General features: G+C 36.8%; 1 protein-coding gene across 1 annotated transcript in view; it reads left to right on the top strand.

Moving 5' to 3' along the window:
* Positions 1-24,114, top strand: part of LOC141337870 (uncharacterized) — a 182,978-nt gene that overhangs the window by 145,571 nt on the left and 13,293 nt on the right. The window contains exons 22-27 of the mRNA XM_073843448.1: positions 10,657-10,830; positions 15,667-15,831; positions 16,172-16,345; positions 16,431-16,601; positions 17,874-18,047; positions 19,274-19,444. Of these exons, the coding sequence (XP_073699549.1) occupies positions 10,657-10,830; positions 15,667-15,831; positions 16,172-16,345; positions 16,431-16,601; positions 17,874-18,047; positions 19,274-19,444 (1,029 nt within the window). The remainder of the gene's footprint in view (positions 1-10,656; positions 10,831-15,666; positions 15,832-16,171; positions 16,346-16,430; positions 16,602-17,873; positions 18,048-19,273; positions 19,445-24,114) is intronic.

The following is a 24,114-nucleotide window of genomic DNA, read 5'->3' as shown; positions in this document are numbered from 1 at the left end:
CCACCTCAAATAATACTGGGCTCATAGACTACTAACACCATCATAGACCTTTCTGGCTACCACCAAGATAAAGGATTTAATATTACAAGTTACACGGCTTTTCAGCAGGCTGCAGAAAGTTCCATTCACTTTAACGGGCCTTCCCAATGTTTGAGCCTATGTTAAATCTGTAATCTATTTGTTTCTCAGCAAAAGCCACGATGAACGGTAACAAATTTAGAGTTTATTGTTTCGTTTTGGCAAGTAGCCGTGTAATAAGCAGGATAATGTATAGAACGCTGGTCATTATTGGGAATAAGTCCCTCCGCTGTGTGTCCGGGTCCTGTTCACCCTGTCGGGACTTATTTTCCCAATAATGACTGGCATTCTATACATTAGCCCTTACCTATATGATGCTATCATTAGTTGTGACATTTCACTTGCAAATACTTACATCAGGCATCAAGTCCATTAGCAGGTTGTCTTCTAGTTGCCTTGAAGTTGATGTGCTTCTTATTGCTACTGACTAAAATAAAGTAGTTTTGAGTGTCTAAAATGTGCTGTAATAAATAACAAATTATATACCCTGCCGAAACAAAAACGAATCACATATAATCACATGTGTATTTTGATATATCAGTCTTATACACCTTAAATTATTTTTGGTCAGTGATACACATACACATACCCTTTGAAGATGTGCTGGGAAGCTGAAAATGGATGGCACAACACCATCTTTAAACACACAGTCTGCCAGGTCCTGTCGAAGTCCTCGGTCTTGAAATGCTCACTGCAGATCAGTGTCCTGTCAGTGGCAGCAAAATCGTCCCTTCTTATGGCAACTTCCCACTTCCTCTTCCTCTCTCTGGATTTGGGAAACCTTAAAAAAGTGAGAAATGTACTTGGATAAATTATTGTCAACATTTTAAATCCATCTTTCCATTTAAGGCCAAGGACACAAGTATACACCTAGATTATCATATGTTGGTGGTAACTGCATGTATGTATGTATGTATGTATGTATGTACGTACTTCAAGAATAAGATAAACACACTAAAAACTATATTCAAACATTCAGTAATTATGTAAACAAAATATTCTAAACCTTGTCAACAACAATATAGCAATACTATTATGTAATATGTACATACTTCCACTGAGTAACTAACGATTATCCTAAAAATAATTCATAATATTGTAATATCCTACAGGTGAAAGTCAAGTCAAGTCGCCTTTATTTATATAGCGCCTTTTACAATACAGATTGTGTCAAAGCAACTGCACAGTATTTAAACAGCACCATAGTGTGTAAGTAACGCATTATTGTAACAATCAATTTTCAGTTAAAGGCAGTTCATCAATGAATTCAGTGATATCATCGTCAGTTCAGTTCAAATAGTATACGATATCGCTGGAAAATGTCCCCAACTAAGCAAGCCAGAGGCGACAGCGGCAAGGAACCAAAACTCCACAGGTGACAGAGATGGAGAAAAAAACCTTGGGAGAAACCAGGCTCAGTCGGGGGACCAGTTCTCCTCTGGCCAGACCAAACAACAGTTTGTACCAATGTCCGATTGTTGAGAACTCATCAGGTTCCTGTGGTGTAGCGCCGATGGCCGTCAAGGTTGGCGAGGTCTTTATTGATGATCCGCCTTGGAGCTCATCTGGTTGACATCCACGGCTATTGAAGTCATCTCTAGGTGGTGATCCATGATCTAAGCTGGGTACGGACTGGATCCGGGGGACTGCAGTGACCATCTGATCTGGATACAGGCTGGGTCTAGTGGCTACGGTGACCACGGAATAAGAATGAAACAGACTAATATTAGCGTAGATGCCATTCTTTTTACAATGCAACAAGTGCATTTGAATTATGGGAATGTGTTAATGATTTTATGTGTAAGCCAGGTTAAAGAGATGTGTCTTTAATCTAGATTTAAACTGACAGATTGTGTCTGCCTCCCGAACAGTGTTAGGTAGATTGTTCCAGAGTTTAGGCGCTAGATAAGAAAATGATCTGCCGCCCGCAGTTGATTTTTGATATTCTAGGTATTATCAAATTGCCAGAATTTTGAGAACGCAGCGGACGTGAGGGACTATAATACGATAGGAGCTCGTTCAAGTACTGAGGAGCTAAACCATTGAGGGCTTTAATTTTAAAATCTATACGATGTTTTATAGGGAGCCAATGCAGTGCTGACAGAACCGGGCTAATATGCTCATACTTTCTGGTTCTAGTAAGAACTCTAGCTGCTGCATTTTGGACCAGCTGGAGTTTGTTTATTAAGCGTGCAGAACAACCACCCAATAAAGCATTACAATAATCTATCCTTGAGGTCATGAACGCATGAATTAATGTTTCAGCATTTGACATTGATAGCATAGGTCGTAATTTCGATATATTTTTAAGATAGAAAAATGCGGTTTTGCAGATGCTAGAAATGTGTCTTTCAAGGGAGAGATTGCTATCGAATAGGACACCTAGGTTCCTAACTTGGTGAAAAGGTTTCCTAAAGGTGATCCCTCGGGTTCTCGTTTCGAGACAACAGCGGTTACAGCAATATTAGCGGCACAAAAGTCTGGCATCTTGTCATCTGTTTCCTGTAGAAATCATAATGTAAGACGTTTTAGCAAACCGACCAGACAGGAAATCATGTGTAAATTCAGTTAAATCATGTTTATAATGTGTGTATTATATTGAAAAGAAAGCACCCCAAATTACTGGGTAGCTAGTTGCCTATCTAGCCGTGATTCACAACTAAACTGCACGATTAAGTACGTTTTTTGTTTTTTCGAGGAGAAAAGCTGCAATTTCAACATTTTCAAGCATCAAGAATTATAACCACGTTAATAATGTTTGTAAAAAAAAAAAAAAAGTTTGTAAATCCATCAAGACTTCAGAGAGATAAGAGTATTAATGTTTGTGCAGGTCACTAACCTTACCTCAGGTTACCTCCGTTTACCTCAGGTTCGACTGATCCGCCAGAAAGCCAGCCTGTGGTAAGATGGTCGACCTGTGCAGATGCTCTAGACCTCAACGTAACACATCTAGTTATTCTATATATATTAGTGGTGGGCCGTTATCGGCGTTAACGTGCTGCATTAACGTGAGACTCTGATCGGGCGATAAAAAAAATATTGCCGTTAATCTTTTCTCAAAGTTGGGTTGGGAGCTGGGTCTAAACTACGCAAGCCAGATGACTTTCACCTTGATATTTGAGAACGGATGACGTATACCTAGTCAAATTGCACTGTAGGGGGCGAGAACGAGTCTTCAACTTCTGTGAAATTACCACATCAAATGAGACGTGCAGACATTGATGCAGTTATGAAGCCGCTTCAGGGCAGGTGCGTTGCTAGACCCTTTTTACTGTGGCACGTGAGTTATAATTTACTTTGATAATCCCGAAATAACTGAATTGACGCTTCTAAAAGCAACGCAGTTTAATGGAAGACTGCACACAGAAATCCATGGCCGTGTGCGTCTGTGTATTCAACGGCAACACGCACATCGTGCAGCCTTTTGTGCAGAAGTACTTGGTTACACAAGTTTGTATAGGTAATTATGTTGTAAATGCAATTGTCAAGCGGTTTGTGATGCATTTTGGAAACAGGAGATGAGCGCCTGATCTAGTGCGGTACCTGGCCCGTTCTCGAAGACTTACTTTTAGTCATTATTTGGGTAGCACACATATTCTAAATACCTTCAGCAGAATTCAAATTAGCCATTTTAATCTAATTAAATGGCGTTTGTATCTTATTAATCAATCAAGGTATGTATATATGTCTGTGTATATGTGTGTGTGTGTGTGTGTGTGTGTGTGTGTGTGTCTGTGTCTGTGTATTACCCTCACAGATGTGTGGCCATATCCCTGGCCATCACAGAGCTCAACAAAAAACATAAGGTGAAAACAAGACTTAGAAGTCTGTATGTTGTGCATGGAGATACTTTTAAATTGTTGCCTGACATTGTTATTTTTCTAATTTGGTCTGATATTCACTATATCATTTAGATTATGTATTTAGTTATGTTCAAGGTAGGGATAACTTAAACAATATTTGATGGTTCAATTGTATCTATGATACAATTTTCCTCTTGAAGTCTGAACCATTGTTATATTTTGCTTAAAATAAGTATCTTCTAAAAACACACAAACATGATAAACAACAGAAAAAGTAGTGAAAACTAGTAAAGTCAAGACACGTTTATTCATATAGCACTTTATACAACACAAACAGTTTTAAAGCAGCTTTACAGTTAAAAACAAGAAAATAGGGAATCAGTGATGCAAACAAAATTCAATTCTGCTGTAAAGCACCTATAAAAAGACAATAGAAAATAGTCATTATTCAGTTAAAATCAGTTCAATGTTGATTCAGTTTGGTTCAGTAAATATGTAATGTATATGTATATGTAAATGTATATGTTGGACAGATAAAACTATAGATAACCATTTCTGACAGGGCCATTATCAAACATTATTGATAATAAGAGCTGTAATTGTGAACAAGCAGCCTACAAAACAGTAAAGTAAATATTAAAGAAACAATACAGTTAAAAAAGAAAGTAGCCTAAATAAAGAATGTTAAATTATTAAACAAACATTCCCTGAAAAAAATCATAATAACCTCACCAGGCCCTTGTCTGACAACTTATCAGAATTACTGGCCCGACTAGAGACTGTGTCTTTTCTCTCTCTCTCTCTCTCTCTCTTCCCCATTACACAGCTGCTGTTGCTGCCATTATTGTAGCTCGGTTTTGCTTTTATTAGCTCTTATTATATTTATTTTCAGTGGTGGTGGAATAGGTACTGAAAAAATATACTCAAGTAAAAGTAGCATTACTTTTAAAAAAATATACTGTGAGTAACAACTTGTTCAAAAAACTACTTGGGTAAGAGTAAAAGATTAGTCAATTTTAAAGTACTCTTAGTACAGTAGGAGCTGTGGATTCTACCCCCTTGTAATAAATGTGGTACACTGCAATTTAAACATTTAGAAAATGTACATACTGTCATTCACATTATCTTGTTTGTCAAAAAGAGTTAAGAATATCTATCATCCAGCAGTTTTAAAATACATCAAAACATTACGGTAAACTATTAAAGTAGCAAAATGGTTCATCGCATACTGAATCTTGTCCTTTAATTTCAGTTCAGTTACTTTATTTCCAGCCATTTTTGAGTGTTCCCAACACACTTGATAACAGTGTGCATTGCACACTCAAACTCAGGCAGGAGTTAAAAAGCTGCCGACTTTTCCAAGTGTAGACCAGAAGCTCAAATGTACTGCATTTGGAAGAAAATTATCATAGATAAATCAAACGTACGGAATATAGCTATTTATCTGTACCAACAACTTTCTGACAAGACCTGCAAATTACAGCTACAAATAAATAACTATGTGGTAAATTACTTAGTAAATGGGAAGGTCCAAACTCTCTGAGTCACTGTCATCAGAAAGCTGTGAGTTGCCAGATGTTGAGGGGGTCCTTTTGCAGTACATATTTGATGGTGTCATGGACGCAAAATAGTACTCATTGGCTTAAAATCAGGCCACGGTAGATGAAGGATCCACAGCTAGATCAATATGTATTATAAGTATAAGCATGATTGATCGTACAGAGGTCCAAATTATCATACAAATAATTAGCATACATCTGACAACATTTTTGCTGAGCAACACATGTGCGGGAGAGACGCGGCAGTGCAGATTGTGTCTATCTTCAGTAAATGGGAGAGAGAATTTACCGCATTATGAATGTGGCACATGTCGGAGTTATTAACATTGTACACAGTACCCACTAATTTACACCAAATTTCAGGCCATGTATAGGTAGGCAAGCATATATACAAATCATTTAGTGAGAAACCCAAAATTTTGAGTAAACTTAGAGGAAGATGCTGATAATAACTTGAATTAATTGCTTCTTGAAGAATGCCTTTCTAACAGCCATAAAGCAGTTGTGGATAAAACTGTGATGTCATCATCAGTTCTTATCCAATAATTTCAATTTTCAAAGTTTAAATTGTCTTTCCTTCTATAATGTCTTGCCATATACATATTACTTTCCTAATTATAATTCTGTTAGGGCCACTGTCATCAAAATGAAAGACATTTAGCATACTGTTTGGTTTGGCGGGATAGTTCTGTTCTAGATTAAAAACTCCCTGCCCATTCATGCAACCAACCAACGATAGGCCAGACACCCTCCCACATGCATTAGGAGGAACCCAAGGCCAAACGCACTGGCATATTATCTCACAAGGGGTCTGAGGATCTAATGTTGGTACCTAATGGCAGTCAGGATACCTCTGGCAAACACATGTGGCCCTCCAAAGAAATGGCACCCCACACCATTACTGACCCACTGCCAAACCGGTCATGCTGGAGGATGTTGTAGGCAGCAGAACGTTCTCCACGGCATCTCCAGACTCTGTCACTTCTGTCATGTGCTCAGCGTGAACCTGCTTTTATCTGTGAAGAGCACAGGGCACCAGTGGCGAAATTTGTCAATCTTCGTGTTCTCTTGTAAATGCCAAACTTCCTGCACGGTGTTGGGCTGTAAGCATAACCTTCACCTGTGGACGTTGCGCCCTCATGCCACCCTCATGGAGTCTGTTTCTGACTGTTTGAGCAGACACATGCACATTTGTGGCCTGCTGGAGGTCATTTTGCAGGGCTCTGGAAGTGTTCCTTCTATTCCTCCTTGCACAAAGTCGGAGGTAGCGGTCCTGCTGCTGGGTTGAGCTGCACTACCTGAGCCGCTTGTGTGGGTTGTAGACTCTGTCTCATGCTACCACGAGAGTGAAAGCACCGCCAGCATTCAAAAGTGACCAATACATCAGCCAGAAAGCATAGGAATTTGCAGACCGTCTAGTTTGCTCCCGATCAAACGAAAAAGCTACTGAATAATACTGAATAGAGCTTGAATAAGAACCAGCAATCCTTTAGGTAGATCTGAGAGTCAGCTGATGCAAGCTTGACTCACATGACCTGCCAGAACTAACGCTAAAAGCATAATTTGTTTATTATGAAATAGGGGTGTAAATATTAATCGATTCGTATCGATGCATCGATTATGCAGCCGCCGATTCAATGCATCGATTCGTCCGCAAGAATATCGATTAATGTGTTTATTTTGCCGCCTGTTTGTTCACTTGTCTATTTTTAGAATCCGTTCCGACCTTTCTTTTACTGTCCATGGCTCCGACGTATTAAGCGTACTACCTACTCCTAAGCTGCGGGTGGCGCTAACCTCACTGTCTTCTTCACACGCGTTACTTTCGTTTCACAGTCCATCTATGATGTTGTTCATGTTCACAGACCTCACATTGTTGTCTGACTTTCAAGAGCGATGATTTTGAACTGATTTTGTGGAGTAGTATTCTATTTGCAGTTCATCTACTGCAGAGGATGTGTGACCATTACCTCTTAATAAGATGCAAATTGTATTTTCAAAATGTAACCAATTTTGTATGAAAGAAACTTTTTTAAAACGGTGAATAGGCTAATTGGCCATAGTAGACCTGCACTATAAGTTTTTTTTTTTTTTTTTTTCTTATTACAATTTATCTGATTGCACTTTGTAGATGCAGTAACCTTATATTTGCTGTTCTATTTGCAGTGCATTGAGCACAACTGCTTTAGTGGAACATACACATTATGTGAATAGAATACTGTTTCTGTATTCTCAATAAAAGGCAAATTATTTACTATTTTTGTTGATTTATTTGAAACTTTATAGATATCATGTAAAAATATCTAATATTGAATCGAATCGGATCGAATCGCATCGTATCACAGGGAATTCTGAAGTATCGAAAATAATCGAATCGTTGGCTTAAGAAATCGGTATCGTATCGAATCGTCTTGAAGGCTCCGATTTACACCCCTATTATGAAATGCTATTTAACATGTAAATCACCTTTGGTCTCGTTCTAGATCACATACCTTGTTAGTGTTGTGCACTTGCTTGGCTCTTTGTTGCCATAAACAGTAAAGTGTGTCCATCTGAATTCAATTCCATTTTTTTTTTTTTTGTGTGTGTCAGATGGGTATAAATAAGGTTAATATACAGTGGCAGCCCCCAAGTGAAGAGTGTAAAGACCATCAACTATACCATGCGACTCCACCGGGTGGGGTCACCGGCAATGGACATAAGAATCGCTTTTGAATTATCCTCTTATCTTACACATTGCTTCACTTCTGTTTCAGTTTTAACAACACTTACTATGTGTATTCATATCCCTACTATTATTACCAATTGCAAACCATACATCACACATTGCAGGCAGTGCAAATCTAACAACCTGCGTACTTTGCCTGTATCTGCTAACACACCACTTTCTTTTTCTATTCGTCTCTGGAATTGCCAATCTACAGTGAACCGATCAGATTCCAGTACATCTATTACTACACTGTGTGCATAATTATTGGGAACATTGATATTCTGGTCATATTTTTTTCAAACACATTTTTCTAATCCCAAACCACTTATATTATTATCTACCCTTTTAAAATCCATTTTGCAGTTGTTTATCGACCCCCCCGGCCATCAAGGTAATTTTTCGGATTAATTTAATGTCCTGCTCCCATACTTTTCCTGAAGATGGCACTTATTAGTTATGCTTGGGGACTTCCACATCCATCTAGTTAAACCTCAAGTTTTAGACATTCACACTCTAATTTCCTCTTTTAATCTCAAGAGAGTGTTAACTACTGCTACTTATAAATCAGTTAACCAACTGGAATTTATTTATGCACAACATTGCTAGTTACTCCACTGCATACCTTGGATCGTCACTCTTGTCATCTCCACGTCATCTCCTCCACATGTCATCTTTCTTCCAGAAACAAACAGTAAGCCAAATGAACTTGAAGAAAACTCGCTGCTTTGTTATGGTAAGGTGGGCGTTTACCTCCCACGCTTTTTGTTTGGCTAATTTTAATATAAAAAGCGAACATAGCTTGTGGGCATGCTTGAATTAAATATAATGCTTTGTTTAAAAGTATACATATCAAGCTTTCTCTAGACATATCGCTCATGTCTATGTGTTGTGTAATGGCTGAGTTATAGTATATTTTAAGATACTGTACAAATCTTATATCCCCTTACCCCAACTCTAACCCTAAACCATGATCGTAGATAGCTGCCGCCATGCAAAATTTAGTCCTAACACGTCAAACACACTAGCTAACAAGCTTATCAATGTCTTGAGGATCACTAGAGAGGTATAGGCAGTTTTTTTTTCCAGGATTAGAGCTAAGCTCTGCAGACAAAAATTTTAGATAAAAAAAAAAAAAAAAAAAAACTTTTTGTAGGATTTATAAGCTTATTTAAAAAAAAGTATCATGTTCACAGTTTACTGGTATTGCTGTCCTTGTGGGGATATTTGGTCCCCATAACTTGAATAGTGAATACCAGTGACAACACAGCAAGGAAGCGGTTAAACTGTAAAACATCATGAGTGCAAAGCAGGCTCAACCACTATAACAGTCAGAAGACTCGAATAAGGAGTGAAATCAGATTAGACACAGATTAATTAACCTCCAATAAATAACTCCTGGTAATTGTCTTCCATTTTTATTGAAATTTCATGTTAAAGAAAAAAAAAAGTTACATTTCATGTGTTCAGTCACTTTTGACCATGAATACCACAAATGTACCTCACAAATGAGGAGCATCAGAAAATTAAAGCTTGAAAGTGAAAATTTTCACTGTAAGCTGGAGATTCTAAATTGAATTAATGTCTAACAATTGAAAGTTGTCTTTCTTTGTTTAAATCGATATTTAATTTTCAGATTTTGCTTTACTACAAAATTTTAAATCATTTGTATATGGAAAAAATATGATAAAATATAATTCTGTCATAAGTTACATTAAGTAATTTATAAAATGGTGAATGTGAAATTTTCATTCTGGTTCTAGACTATCAAACTGCAGTATCACTGAAGAAGGTTATAAAGCTCTGGCTTCAGCTCTGAGATCAAAGCCTTCACACCTGATAGAGCTGGATCTCACAGGAAATGATCCTGGACAATCAGGAGTGAAGGAGCTCAATGATTTACTACAGGATCCAAACTGTCAACTCAAGACACTGAGGTGAGACATGAAGTAATGCCAAATATGTCATATTTAGGTCATTTATTCATGGAAATATTATTTCACCGTTACAATAAATTCAATTCAAAATTTATTCTATGTCGTTTTAGAATCAGATGCTGTTTTCACCAAGTTTGGTTAAGAACTGGATTGAATCTTGTTTTCTCTTCTCTTCTGCAGGTTTTTGGGTCCCGCTGCAGATGAAGCCTGCCAGTATGTGACTGGAATTGTGGGCGAAAACCCATTATTCCTAAGAGAGCTGGATCTGAGTAAACATAAACTGGGAGACACACGAGTGAATCAGATCGCTGCTCTACTGGAGGATAAACACTGTAAACTCAACACACTGACGTACGTTTTTTCATTGTTACAAGGACACTTTTAAATTCTTGTTAATAAGTGTTTTTATGTGTCTTGTATAAGAGATTGCTGACAGAAAAAAAACAACATATGTGACTTTTGAAATGTGGTTGTCATCATTATTATCATAATCACCAGTATTTATCAAATGCCAGCTAAAACATACTGGTAAATATTAAGATTAATACCTGAAGTGTTTTCTCTTTATGCAGTCTGAATAACAACTGTATCACAGAAGAAGGTTGTCGTGTTCTGGCTGCAGCTCTAAATTCAAACCCTTCGAATCTGACAGAGCTGGACCTGAGTGAGAATAAACTAGGAAACCCAGGAATAAAGATCATCTTGACTCTGTTTGAAAATGTACAGTGTAGACTGGAAAAGCTGAAGTAAGTATTTTAAAAGCATATCCCATTAATTACCCAGACTGTAGTGACCCACCACACTTTCATAAATTTAAACATATGTTTATACGTCTTATCAGGACTGCCCAATTATTCAAAATAAACTTGAAATTGTGAGATGTTAATGCATAAAAGTGCATTAACATGTGATCAGATAATGAGTTTAAATATTTTCCTTTAGCCATTACTCTCCAGCATTTAGCAAAACAAAGCACACTGGAAAAGAAGAGCCATGTCTTTGAAATTCAACTTTTTCAATGTATGTTCAAACACCGGTGGCATCACTCAAAATCTGTCAGTGCTATCAACTACATCACAACTCACATAGTTCTCCATTACATTAACAATAATTTGGGACACATTTTTGTGTGTACTGACTTCACCCAAAGCTGGAAGACTGGTAATTTCCAACATTTTTTGCCAGATAACTTTAACAGATTTCACCAGATATGTACAACAAAGTGTTTATCAGAATCAGAAAGTGCTTTATTGCCAAGTATGCTTGCTCATACAAAGAAAGTATTTGTGTCATTAGCTTCCAGTAAACAGAGACAACAACACCCAGACAATAAAAATAAGATGAGAATGAGAAAATACACATGTAAATATAAAAAGACAAAAAAAATGAAAAATAAATAAGTGATATTTACAGTTGTGCTATAGATGATAGAATGTGGAATAGTATAGAATAGAAGATGTAGGGATGTGATAGGGTGGAGGTGGTAGCAAATAAATATCAGATTATTGCACATTTTTTATTGCAAAAACATTTTAACTGTTTATAAGGTGGATTGCCTTGGGGAAAAACAGTTCTTGTGCCTGGCTGTCCTGATATTTGGGGCTCTTTGACGCCAGCCAGATAGTAAAAGTTCAAAGAGGGGATGGCTTGGATGTGAGGGATCCAGAGTGATTTTCTGAGCTCTTTTTCTTACTCTGGATGTGTACAGTTTTTGAAGGGTGGGCATAGGGCTGGACGATAAAACGATAACGATATATATAGCGATAGACAAGAGATCGATATCAATAAAAAATGTGTTCGATAAAACGTTCAATATTTTGTATTCTTCGTCTGCCCGCCCAGCCCCCCTTTAACGTTCAGTTCATAGCGCCAGATCACAATAGAAGTTAAGTTTATCTTTCCTACAGAACGGGTCCATGTTGTTGTATTAAACAAACTAAATAGCCTTATGTTATTTATCTTATTTACATGACGGCATTTGATTTCTGTCTCTACATGATCGCGCGTTTACAATGTCTCCTCACAGACGGGATCGCGGACTCCATTCATAAAAACGGACTTTACTATAAGGCGGAATGACGCGGAATTCGTCGATTTTTTTTTTTACCAATAAATCAAAAGTTGGTCTGTATTAATTCAGATCGCGATATGGACTAGTGTCTGTGAAAACTGAAATGCAAATAGACCGTTTCAATAAGAATCCTGCATGTTCCGTTTGCCTCTATATGTATGAATGGATGAGATGCGTTTTATTTTCACTACACGCATACTGCACACCTGACGCTCCCGCTAATTTTTGGCCTTTGCATCTCACATGAACAGACAAACTCCAATAATTACATCTCCAAAGCTGCTGTGAGTGTCACTTTTTGTCAATTTTACCGTTTCATTAGTGAAACTAGCATCATTCATACTGTGTTACACACTGAAACTTCACGGCAACCTGTCAAAATAAAAGTGCGGTTTAACATGTAACAGAACAATACTAGTTTTGTATTACTTTGTACAGGATAATGTAGGTGTTTATATGTTCACATTTAAATAATTTACATAAAACAATTTCTATGATAAAAAATAAAATGAGTCACCACTTAATTGTTGAAAAAATACTATTATTATTAAACCTTTTTTTAACTGAATATATTTTTTCTTCTATGTATTAATTTTAAGAGTAAAGCTCCGTTCATTTTTATTTTAAAAAATAAATCAGTGATTTTGCTTTCATTTGATTATCAGAAAAATTAAAACAAGAATTTCTGAAAAAAAAAAAAAAAAAGATTGTAAAGCCCTATTGTTCAAAATGTTGAAAGTTTTGGACTTATTTTTTCACTTAAATAAATATTTTTGTTATTACACAAAGTATAGGCTAAAGTATCGGGAAAGAAGTATAGTTGGCTACTGGCAACCAGCAATCTGTTCAGAAATAAATATTATCAGCCAAGTACTTTGCAACAACCTCTGACCTGTGGTCAAGCCGTACTTCTGAACCATATATTAGCTTGACCATTCACTTCATCGACAATGAATGGGGTTTGAATTGAGCATTAAGAGATAATTAAGTGTATATTTTGACTTTAGACTTATGTTTACATTTTAATTATTTGAGTTTTCCATGGTTGTTGACATTTCTGTCTTAATAACTGAGGGGATTATGATCAAAGGCAGGTTAAGTTTAAAATAAAAATGCTTGAGTGTAATATGTTTTTCTCCTGGTCCTTATTTTAAAAGGGTCATAAAAATATCAATAATTATCGATATCGACCGATATGAAACACTGATATTGTGATATAGTTTTCAGCCATATCGCCCAGCCCTAGGTGGGCAGGGGAGCACCAATAATCCTCTCGGCAGTCTGAACCATTCTCTGTAATCTTCTGATGTCTGATTTTGTAGCTGAGCCAAACCAGACAGTTATTGATGTGCACAGAACAGACTCGATTATCAAATCTGTTCTGTGCCCATCAATAACTGTCTGGTTTGGCTCAGCTTCAAAATACAGACTCGATAACATCAAGTCTGTTCTGTGCACATCAATAACTGTCTGGTAACGGCTGAGTAGAACTGTTTCAGAAACTCCTGTGGTACGTCGAACTTCCTCAGCTGGCGAAGGAATTACAACCTTTGGGCCTTTTTTTTTACAATGGAGTCGATGTAAGTGTCCCAGTTCAGGTCCTGGGAGATGAAAGATCTGAGGAACTTGAATGTCTCCACTGTATCCACAGTCCTGTCCATGATGGTGAGCGAGGAAAGTTCCTCCTGAAGTCCACTATCATCTCTACAGTTTTGAGCTTGTTCAGCTGCAGGTTGTTGTGACTGCACCAGACAGCCAGCTCTTTTACCCCCTGTCTGTAGGCAGACTCATCACCATCCTAAATGAGGCCGATAAGTGTAGCGTCATCTGCAAACTTCAGGAGTTTGACAGATGGGTCTGACAGGTGCAATTGTTGATCTAGAGGGAGAAGACCAGTGGTGATAGAACATAACCTTGAGGGGTGCCAGTGTTGGTGGTGCGGCTGCTTGACGTAAATTTTCCCAGTGTCACCAGCTGTTGCTTTCTGTCTGAAAGCTGGTGATCCATTGACAGACAGCGCTAGGAACAGAAAGTTGGTTAAGTTTGGTTTGGAGGAGTGAAGGACCGATGGTGTTAAAGGCTGAGCTGAAATCCACAAACAGGATCCTCACATAAGTCCCTGGTCTGTCTAGATGCTGCAGGATGAAATGCAAGCCAATGTTCATGGTATCATCCACTGACCTGTTTGTTCAGTAAGCAAACTGCAGGGGGTCCAGTAAGGGTCCGGTGATTTCCTTCAGATGAGCCAGAACCAGTTTTTCAAATGACTTCATGACCACAGACGTTAGCGCCACAAGTCTTTAGTTGTTAAGTCCTGTTATCTTGGGTTTCTTTGAAACTCGGATAATGTTTCATTTGAAGCAGGCAGGGACTTCACACGACTCCAGAGACCCGTTGAAGATCTGTGAAAGATGGTGTGTCACATCGTCTGGACCTAGTGCCTTCTTCTTTTGCTCTTCCTGAAGACCTGCCACACATCATCTTCGCTGATTTGAAATAGAGGAGTGGGGAGAGGGGGATTGCTGGAGGTGGTAATGGTTGTGTGAAGAGATACAACAAAACTCATTCAGATCTTCAGTAAGTCGTTCATTCACCTCAGTGCTTGGGGATGGTGTCTTATAGTTTGTTATGGCTTTCAGTCCTTTCTACACTAAACTTGGATAATTCGTAGTGAACTGATCTTCTAACCTTTTTGCATAGGTCCTTTTAGCCACTCTAATCTCTATTCAGTGTGTTCCTGGTCTGGTTGTACAAGATTCTATCCCATTTTCTGTAGGCATCCTCTTTGGCCTGATTAAGATGTCTGAGTTTTTCTGTAAACCATGGTTTGTCATTGTTGAATGTTAAACAAGTACTGGTAGGAATGCATATATCCTCTCAGAACCTGATATATGATGTTACACTCTTTGTGAGCTTGTCCAGATCAGTGGCAGCAGCTTTAATCCTTTAAATAGAAACATAATAGTAAGACTTGCTCTGTTTCACTGGTCCATCTCTTTACAGGCTTAACTACAGGTTTAGCAGATTTAAGTTTTTAAGGTTTGTATAAGATGAACCAGATAGTGATCAGAGAGCCCCAAAGCTGCCCATGGGACAGAGTGATATGCTGCTTTAATTGTTGTGTAACAGTGATCCAATATATTAGTGTCTCTGCTGGGATATGTAACACCCTGTCTGTATTTTGATTATTGTCTACACAAAAACCTAAAAGTCACTGTGTAGTTTTCCACCAAAATAAAAGCCTGTGGGTTTAACATTCGAAAGTAAAGTAATTAAGACATAAATATTTAAATTCTAAATTTGTCAGTCCATCCTTAAAAGCTGAAATCCTTCTCCAAGCTGCTTGTTCTGTGTAGTGTTTTAAGTATGGTTTAGGCTTAAGTAAAATATATATTTTTTTCACAGTATGATTATAATCTAAATCTCATATTGGTGGATAAAATTAGTAGCTAAATCGGCTATTTGCGTAATTGTAAGTAAAGCTTAATTATTTTTGTTGTCTCTTCAACAGGTTAAGCTGCATCAGTATTACAGATGATGGTTGTGCTGCTCTGGCATCAGTATTTAATTCAAACATCAGGGAGCTGGATCTGAGCAGGAATCAAATAGGAGACTCTGGAGTGACAGAAATCTCCAGTCTGCTGAGAACATCACAGTGCACACTACAGATACTCAGGTCTGAATTTGATTAATCTAAACATGAATGTGAAGTTACAGCTGGACTGTAAACTGGTGCTGTTTCGCAAGGAATGAGTCAGTAATGTGAAATTAGTGTGTTGGTGTAGATTTATATCATTTATAAAGTAATGACAAACACATTGCTTTTTTGAGGTGATGAAAAATTGGAATAGTCTAATGGTGAAATAACTGCTAATGAAGTCATGAAGTCACACTATTGTAGTGTGTGTGTGTGTGTGTGTGTGTGTGTGTGTGTGTGTGTGTGTGTGTGTGTGTGTGTGTGTGTGTGTGTGTGTGTGTGTGTGTGTGTGTGTGTCTGTGCATTTCTCTCACTGTAGACTCTCAAACTGCAGTGTCACAGAAGAAGGTTATAAAGCTCTGGCTTCAGCTCTGAGATCAAATCCTTCACACCTGATAGAGCTGGATCTCACAGGAAATGATCCTGGACAATCAGGAGTGAAGGAGCTCACTGAATTACTACAGGATCCAAACTGTCAACTCAAGACACTGAGGTAAGATGTGATTAAATAATGCAAAATAAATAAAATACAAGTAATGATTTATGAAATGTAGTTTATTTAATTTTCTCTTCTGCAGGTTTTTGGGTCCTGTTGCAGATGAAGCCTGTCAGTATGTGACTGGTATTGTGGGTAAAAACCTGTTACTCCTGAGAGAGCTGAATCTGAGTAAACATGAACTAGGAGACACACGAGTGAATCAGATCGCTGCTCTACTGGAGGATAAACACTGTAAACTTAACACACTGATGTGAGTATCAGGGGTGGTTTGTTAATTAGGGTGACAGACATGCCACCAAAACGTGAAAGGAAGGGATTTTTTGTCACATTCAACCACAGCTGTCACTGTTGTAAGCTACTTGTTCTGTCTCTGGATATATAGTCCAGTCAGTTTCAAGTCACATTGTGGAGTACCAACCCAATGTTCTCATAGACTTCCATACAATTTTTTTTTTTTTCAACTGCAGCCACTGCAGTGGAGTCATACATTATCATACAGGTGCATGTCCATTATTATTAGTGTGCAAATAAACAAACTGTGAATGTGCACTCTGTATCTGATAGCTTTTTGCACAAGCACATTTCAGTGTAGTCACATGTCTGGCTGGTGTTTTATAATGGACATTCACTGAAGGAGTATGCTTTAATATGAGTTTGCAATGGTCAGCAGTGTTTATATACATATGGGCATCAAAACTCACTTAGGAATGGCTCACTAGTCATGTTGAGCTGCCTTCAGATCACCACTTTCAAACAGTTCATAATGTTTTATTTATTTATTTATTTATTTTAGGTTTTTGCTTATTTAATAATTCTGAATTGATCCGTATGCTTTTGTATACAGTCAGGTTAATGCGACTGGTATAGTGGTCTGTTGACATCCAGTGTGGTCCTGTTTGGTATTGCTGCTTGACTTGTAGTTATAGAAAATACTTTCAACAAATATGACATTTATTTTTTCCTCACAGTTTTTGCTGTCTCACTCTTAGCTAATATTAATTTCAGCATTTACTAATGCATTAAGATCACAGGTTTTGTTTGTTAACATTAGTTAATGCACTGTGAACTAACATAAACAGACAATGAACAACTGTATTTATATTTACCAACAATTAATTTAATTAATAAATAATGCAATGTATTGTTCATTGTTCATTCATGTTAGCTGCAGCTTTTTGTTTTACAACCCTCCATCAAAATGATAAGTTAAAAAAAAAAATCAGTTTCATATCATCATATCAGCAGCTTTAAAAAAAATTACATTTTATTTTAAAGTGTTACCAACAAAAGTTTTAATTTATTTTGAAAAAGTCTTGCAGAAAGTAAAAGTTTTCTTAGAATCATCCTCAAACCTTTTCTCATTTGACCACAGATACTTAATCTGGTTAAAATAAAAGTCTTGCATTAGAAAAACTTTTAAAAGTTGAAAAAAAATTGTTGTTGCTTTGTACGCTCAACAACCTACTCAGAACGTTTATTTATTATTATTATTTTTTGGTTCCTTCTTTTTTATGGTTTGTAGACTTTCAAACTGCAGTATCACTGAAGAAGGTTATAAAGCTCTGGCTTCAGCTCTGAGATCAAACCCTTCACATCTGATAGAGCTGGATCTCACAGGAAATGATCCTGGACAATCAGGAGTGAAGGAGCTCAATGATTTACTACAGGATCCAAACTGTCAACTCAAGACACTGAGGTAATGTGTGATGAAATAAGGTAAATAAATTATACATATGTTGATTATATTATATTATATCACTAATTCAGTAAGCTTCACAATTTGTGTTGCGTCAAAAAATAAAAAAAATAATCATGGTTAATCATACATTCGGGTCACTAGATGTGCTGGTATTCAGTAGTTTGGTGCCTCAATAAAGAACATTTATGATTGTGTTATTGTGCTCATTTCTCATGAAAAAAAAAAAAATCAGTGTCACTGATCCTGTTTGTTTTAATGTAACTGAATGATTATGTAACTGTATTTTCAGAGTAAATTAATTTCCATCAAACTCAGATTCATGTCACTGTATATCTACTACAGCAGATCTATAACAGGCCACAAACATGTGATGTGTGTCAGGAGAGGATCAGTGATAGTTCAACACACAATAAATTTCTGAACCTGTGGTTCCTCACATAATGAGCAGAATTTCTGTTGAATCACACAGACATCAGTTAAATAAAACTATCCAGAGATGGTCTAAACACAGATCATGTTCGCTTTTAGTGGATCAGCATTCCAGTGTTTAGTGTAAGAGCCGGCATGAAAGGATCAACAAAATATATTGCTCTGAATGCTTAGCTGTCACCATGATCTAGTGAGCTTTTGCCCCTGAGTTTCATTTAAAGAATTAGCTTTTTATTTAGTCTTTCTTATGAAAAAAATAAAATAATAATAAATTTGTATATTTAAAAATATTCAACTTTTGAACTCTTGAACTAGACCTTTATGTTACAAAAATGTTTGATGTTCGATGTTTCTTTTTCACAGTCTTTATTTTGTTTTGGGGGAGCACTAGAACATGCTCTCATGCTTGGTGGTTCAAAAAAACGCTTTTTTTTTTTTTTACATAATTTACATTATTACAATAGCTTTCTCCCCAGGCTTGATGGCACAAATGGGTCGATTAGTTCTGGGTTTGATGAAGGTCCGCCTTCCGAAAAACCAAATGTGTTGTGATTGGTTAGCAGTCCGGCTGCGTTTCAATCGACGAACAGCTTAGATGGTGTTTTAGTCCCAAAGCAGCAAGTTCTTTGTACAACTGCTCAAGCTAGATTAAAGTGATTGTGTTTTAAATATGGATTTTTATTTTTTTTTTATTTTTTTTTATTTTTTTGGTACAATTACCTCAGATAGCTAAAGGAGGCTTTTAAATGTCGATGCACATTATATTGACTCTTACTTCATCTTCTCTTCTGCAGGTTTTTGGGTCCTGCTGCAGAAGAAGGCTGTCAGTATGTGACTGAAATTGTGGGTAAAAACCCATTACTCCTGAGAGAGCTGAATCTGAGTAAACATGAACTAGGAGACACACAAGTGAATCAGATCGCTGCTCTACTGGAGGATAAACACTGTAAACTTAACACACTGAGGTGAGTATCTTACATCATTTCACATGTTACATGACTAGAAATGTTGCAGTAGTCTATTTTAATTCTCATTTGAGTCTGACCCCACGTTATAAAGCTTGGAAGCACATTTTTATAATATAACTCTGATCATATTTGTCTGAAAGAAGAAATTCATATAGATTTAAGATGGCTTCAGGGTAAGTATATCATGGGGTTATTTTAATTTTTAAGTGAACTATACCTTTAAGTGCACAGGGCTTGGAGAACATAATGTGAACACATTAAAAATAGACAGTATTTGATGAATGTGTTTGCCATCATTTGCCTTTAATACACCTTCAAACCTTCTTAGAATATATTTTGTCTCTATCTTCTGCTGTGACTGCTGAATGAATCATGTTTACTGACTACAAACTGAGGATTGAAGACAAATTTAAAAACATTGACCAGCAACATGTGGGAAGGCATCCATTCCCTCACAGACTGAAAGAAAAGTAACATATTATGTAAAAGACAAGAAAAGAGATTTGTGTTCGCACATTTGATTACTGATTAATTAAGTGATGGTTGATCATTATTGAAGACACCTGGAGAGAAAATTATTTTTTTTAGCAACCATTATAGTGGTTAGTGTTTGCATTAGTTGTTGTCTTGAACCTACATTTTTTTAATAACTGTTATGCCCCTGGTCCAGGGTCAGGGAGGCAACATAAATTAAGAGTCTTAAAAGGTTCTGTTTCAGCAGTTTTCTTGTGTTCATTACTTTTCTTTCAGTTTCATAAAGACACAATGAAGCATCCTGTTCAGGGCTGGGCAAGGCCTAAATAATAAACAAAAGATCGCTAACTGAACCCCTATCATCTACTAACTAAACTCCACAAAATAAAAGGAAATTAAATACAGTGGTCCTTTTCCTATATCCATAACTATCCCCCCCAAAAAAAAAACAGGAGAAAAGGAGTTACAAAAAGAACAAAAAAGGCACAGAGAGAGAGAGAGAGAGAGAGAGAGACAGAGAGAGAGACAGAGAGAGAGACAGAGAGAGAGACAGAGAGAGAGACAGAGAGAGAGACAGACAGAGAGAGAAAAAACCCCACACTGGAAAAACAATACGTTCTGGAACGTAACATAATATAACACCTTGTTTTCCTGCTGTAACAGCCAGACAAACCAGAGCAAAGGTGATGATGTTTCCAAGAAATCTTTGTGTAGTGCTTTGTATAATAGTCTATGGGCTTTTTTCACTGGTTACATAAACTCTGTGAATAGGATCACATCTGTAGTCAGACACATATGTAAAAACACACATGAAGAATCGGTGTGAGAATCACAACAACAGTGACCATCCAAAAAGCATGTCGTAGCCAATCAAAACTCATCCTTTACTCCCATGATGCATTGCAGCATGAATAAATTATGGGCTGAATTGTCTTCGTAATTGAATTATTCTTACTATTTTCATTTTTTTTTGTTTTTGTTTTTATGTGAATTTTTAGTAGCTTGTTTTGTGATGTTGAGTTGATCCGTTTATCTGAATACACTGTTTGTCCCCGTTGTTGAGATTCATACACTGGATCTTGATGTCTGTGAACACACCTGGAGCAGTGGGCAGCGGGGGAGCAGTTGGGGGTTTGGTGTCTTGCTCAAGGGACTCAAGGGTATTGAGGTTGGAGAGAGTGCTGTACATTCACTCCCCCACCTACAATCCCTGCTGGTCCTGAGACTCAAACCTACAACCTTTGGGTTACAAGTCCAGCTAAATACACTTAGATCCTTAAAAATCTGTTTTTCCCTTTTCAAGTAATGGTATAGATATGGTATGGTATATATATGGTATATTTTATATTCTTTCTATAGATTTGGATGCACACCTCTGAGCAAACATAGATTAAATGTATGACTGACTAGCTACTGTTTTTTTTAGCAATTTATCATAGAAATGATTTGTCATCTGGAATTTATGTCTGTTCTGCTCTATTTTGATCAGTGGAACTAAAATTAATGCAACATATCATCTTTCATCATTTTAACAATGGGATAACATAAAACGTGTAAATCGTTACTGTGCATGCAAAATTGTACATTTAGTTAATTAATAAAAAAAGGTTAATTATATAATTAGCTGTATCTAAGGTTTTAATGATAAACTGCCCCTCATTTTCCACACACTCTTGAAAATTGTCTTTTTATACATTATTTAATGTAATGTTTTCCATATTTTCTGACTATTACCACCTGCACATCTAAGTTTTTTCTTAGAACATTCCTTCTTTTTTAAAAGTAATTTTGTAACCTTGTTTCTTAACTTACGGTACAATAGTTTGTTACGATCATTTCCTGATATCTGTGCAGCCTCCTTCACCTTGTCTCTTTGAAGCATTAATGACCTCAGATCATCATCATGCCAGGGTGCATGTTTAGATTTTAAGTGGAGAAACAGCCAATCATTATTATTCATGAACCTTTCAAATAAGGTAAAAACGGCGCATTTCATTCTAGGGTTAAATCATAGGGTTGTAAATGGACTTGTAAAACTGTTTCTGGAAACTTTTTGCCCTTACCTAAGCCATATACCTTCTATGTAGAACAATTTAAAATATTGTATCAATGCATTCTATAGCACCTTTAAGGCAAAAAATATTTATATATATAGTTACTAAGATTAATTTGATTCAAATTGGCTTGATGTCACATTCATGTTTACGACACATTTTAGAAGAATTGGAGACTGAAGACACACTATTTGAGACTAATATAAAGAATTGCAGTAATCTAGATGAGACATAAACACATGAACAGCCATTCTTGAGTTTTAGCAGTGAGAAAGTTTTTTCAGTTTAGCCCCTTAAGCTCTGCAGCTATTTGGGGGATTTCCGCCTGCATTTGGCCTACCTAAATTCAAATGGTTCCCCTATACACATAAAATGGAGGAAATAAAAAAAAAATGGTTTCATTGTATAGAAAACCATTTAAACTACATACTATCAGTGTAATTCTTTATAAATAACATTATATAGGTTTCAAATATTACAATAAAAACAAAAAAAACATATGCGCTTTTTTTTTTTTGTTGTTTTTTAAGTTTTTTTTTTAAAGTCTGTTACTCAGGATGTAGGGGTCTCAGTTCTTTGCAAATTGTTTTGTTTGATTCCACTAGGTCTCAGGATAGGGCTGCACGATTTTGAGAAAAAACCTAATTGCGGTTTTTCTGACAAATATTGCGATTGCGATGCGATTTTCGATTTTTGCGTTCAATACTATTAAGTGCATAAAACAAAAATTATGAATAAAATACAATGTTACTTTTACAACACAGAGGGTTAAAAAAAAACTAGAAGTCGACCGATATTGGTTTTTACCGATACCTAGGTTGGACCACACTGGCCGATACCGATTAATTAACCGATAGTTTTTGGAAATGGATACTGAAAGGAAACTAAAATAGTGCTCTACTAGTGTAGTGAATTTTACAGGAGACTCATCTCATTTTAACTTGGCCCACACAGGGTTGCCAATTATGTAGTGAGTTCTGCTTTCGCCCACTAGGAAGGCGAAATAGTGTAGTGATGGGTCCTCGTATCACCGATGACGTTATGATTCTTGGATCACATGTCACTTAATGTGCGGTTATGAGTACATCACATAAGAAAGATTGGTGGGATATCTAACTTGTAGAACCTCTCACTGTATTATCAACACAAGGAAGACACAAGTGTAATAAAATAAATTTATTAACAAATGATAGACAAGAGTAATCAACTATTAAATGAATACAATAAATGCAAAAGGAATAAAGTGCATAAGATGCATAAAATGTGATTCAATTGGGTGTTACTATGTCATAGCTATGTTATCTTATGGAAAGATAAACTGTTGCTACTCTGAAACAAATAAGGTAAAGAACCTTATTTTGCATCAAACAAATAAATGAACTATTATTTGTTATCAACTGCAATCAGCTATACAATATTTAATGTAAATTAGAAAAATAATATACTTATAGTACACAACAATGCCAAGGTCTCTGGAAGAGGATTGGAAGTGATATTTACGTTCTCTGTGATTGATTGAGCAGCCCGGTAGCGGTGAATTCTTCCACTGATTGTGCTGGGAGCAGTCAGTGGGAAAAGGAGCAGGAATCCGTTTCGACAGCCTTGAGCATGAAGCACTGTAGGATGCTGTTCTCCTGGAGCACCCAAGGGTCCTAAGATCTGGAACACTCAGATGTGGCCCTGGTGTAGGTGCTGAAACACGCAAGCAAAGGTACCTGAAGTGAAGGTTTGCTTGCTGGAGCTCAACCTTGTTGCAAATCAGAATCAGAATCAGAATCAGAATGAGCTTTATTGCCAGGTATGTTACTAGGAACATACTAGGAATTTGTTTTTGTGACAGAGCTCCACAGTGCTACAGAGTGACGAGACAAGACGATACATATTATAAAAAGAACAATATACAAGTATACAAGACAGACAATGTGCAAAAATAGCGTAGACATTTGAATAGAAGTAAGTATGTGCTTTAAATAAATAACGGAAAAATGAATAAAGAGTGTATTGTGTTGTATGTTCCACGATCAAGTGTTCATGAGATGGATTGCCTTAGGAAAGAAACTGTTTCGGTGTCTGGTCGTTCTAGTGCTCAGTGCTCTGTAGCGCCGACCAGATGGTAACAGTTCAAAGAGCGAGTGTGCT

The sequence above is a fragment of the Garra rufa genome, chromosome 7, assembly GCF_049309525.1.
Source record: "Garra rufa chromosome 7, GarRuf1.0, whole genome shotgun sequence".
NCBI classification, from domain to species: domain Eukaryota; kingdom Metazoa; phylum Chordata; class Actinopteri; order Cypriniformes; family Cyprinidae; genus Garra; species Garra rufa.
This window is presented reverse-complemented; position numbering and strand designations above follow the sequence as displayed.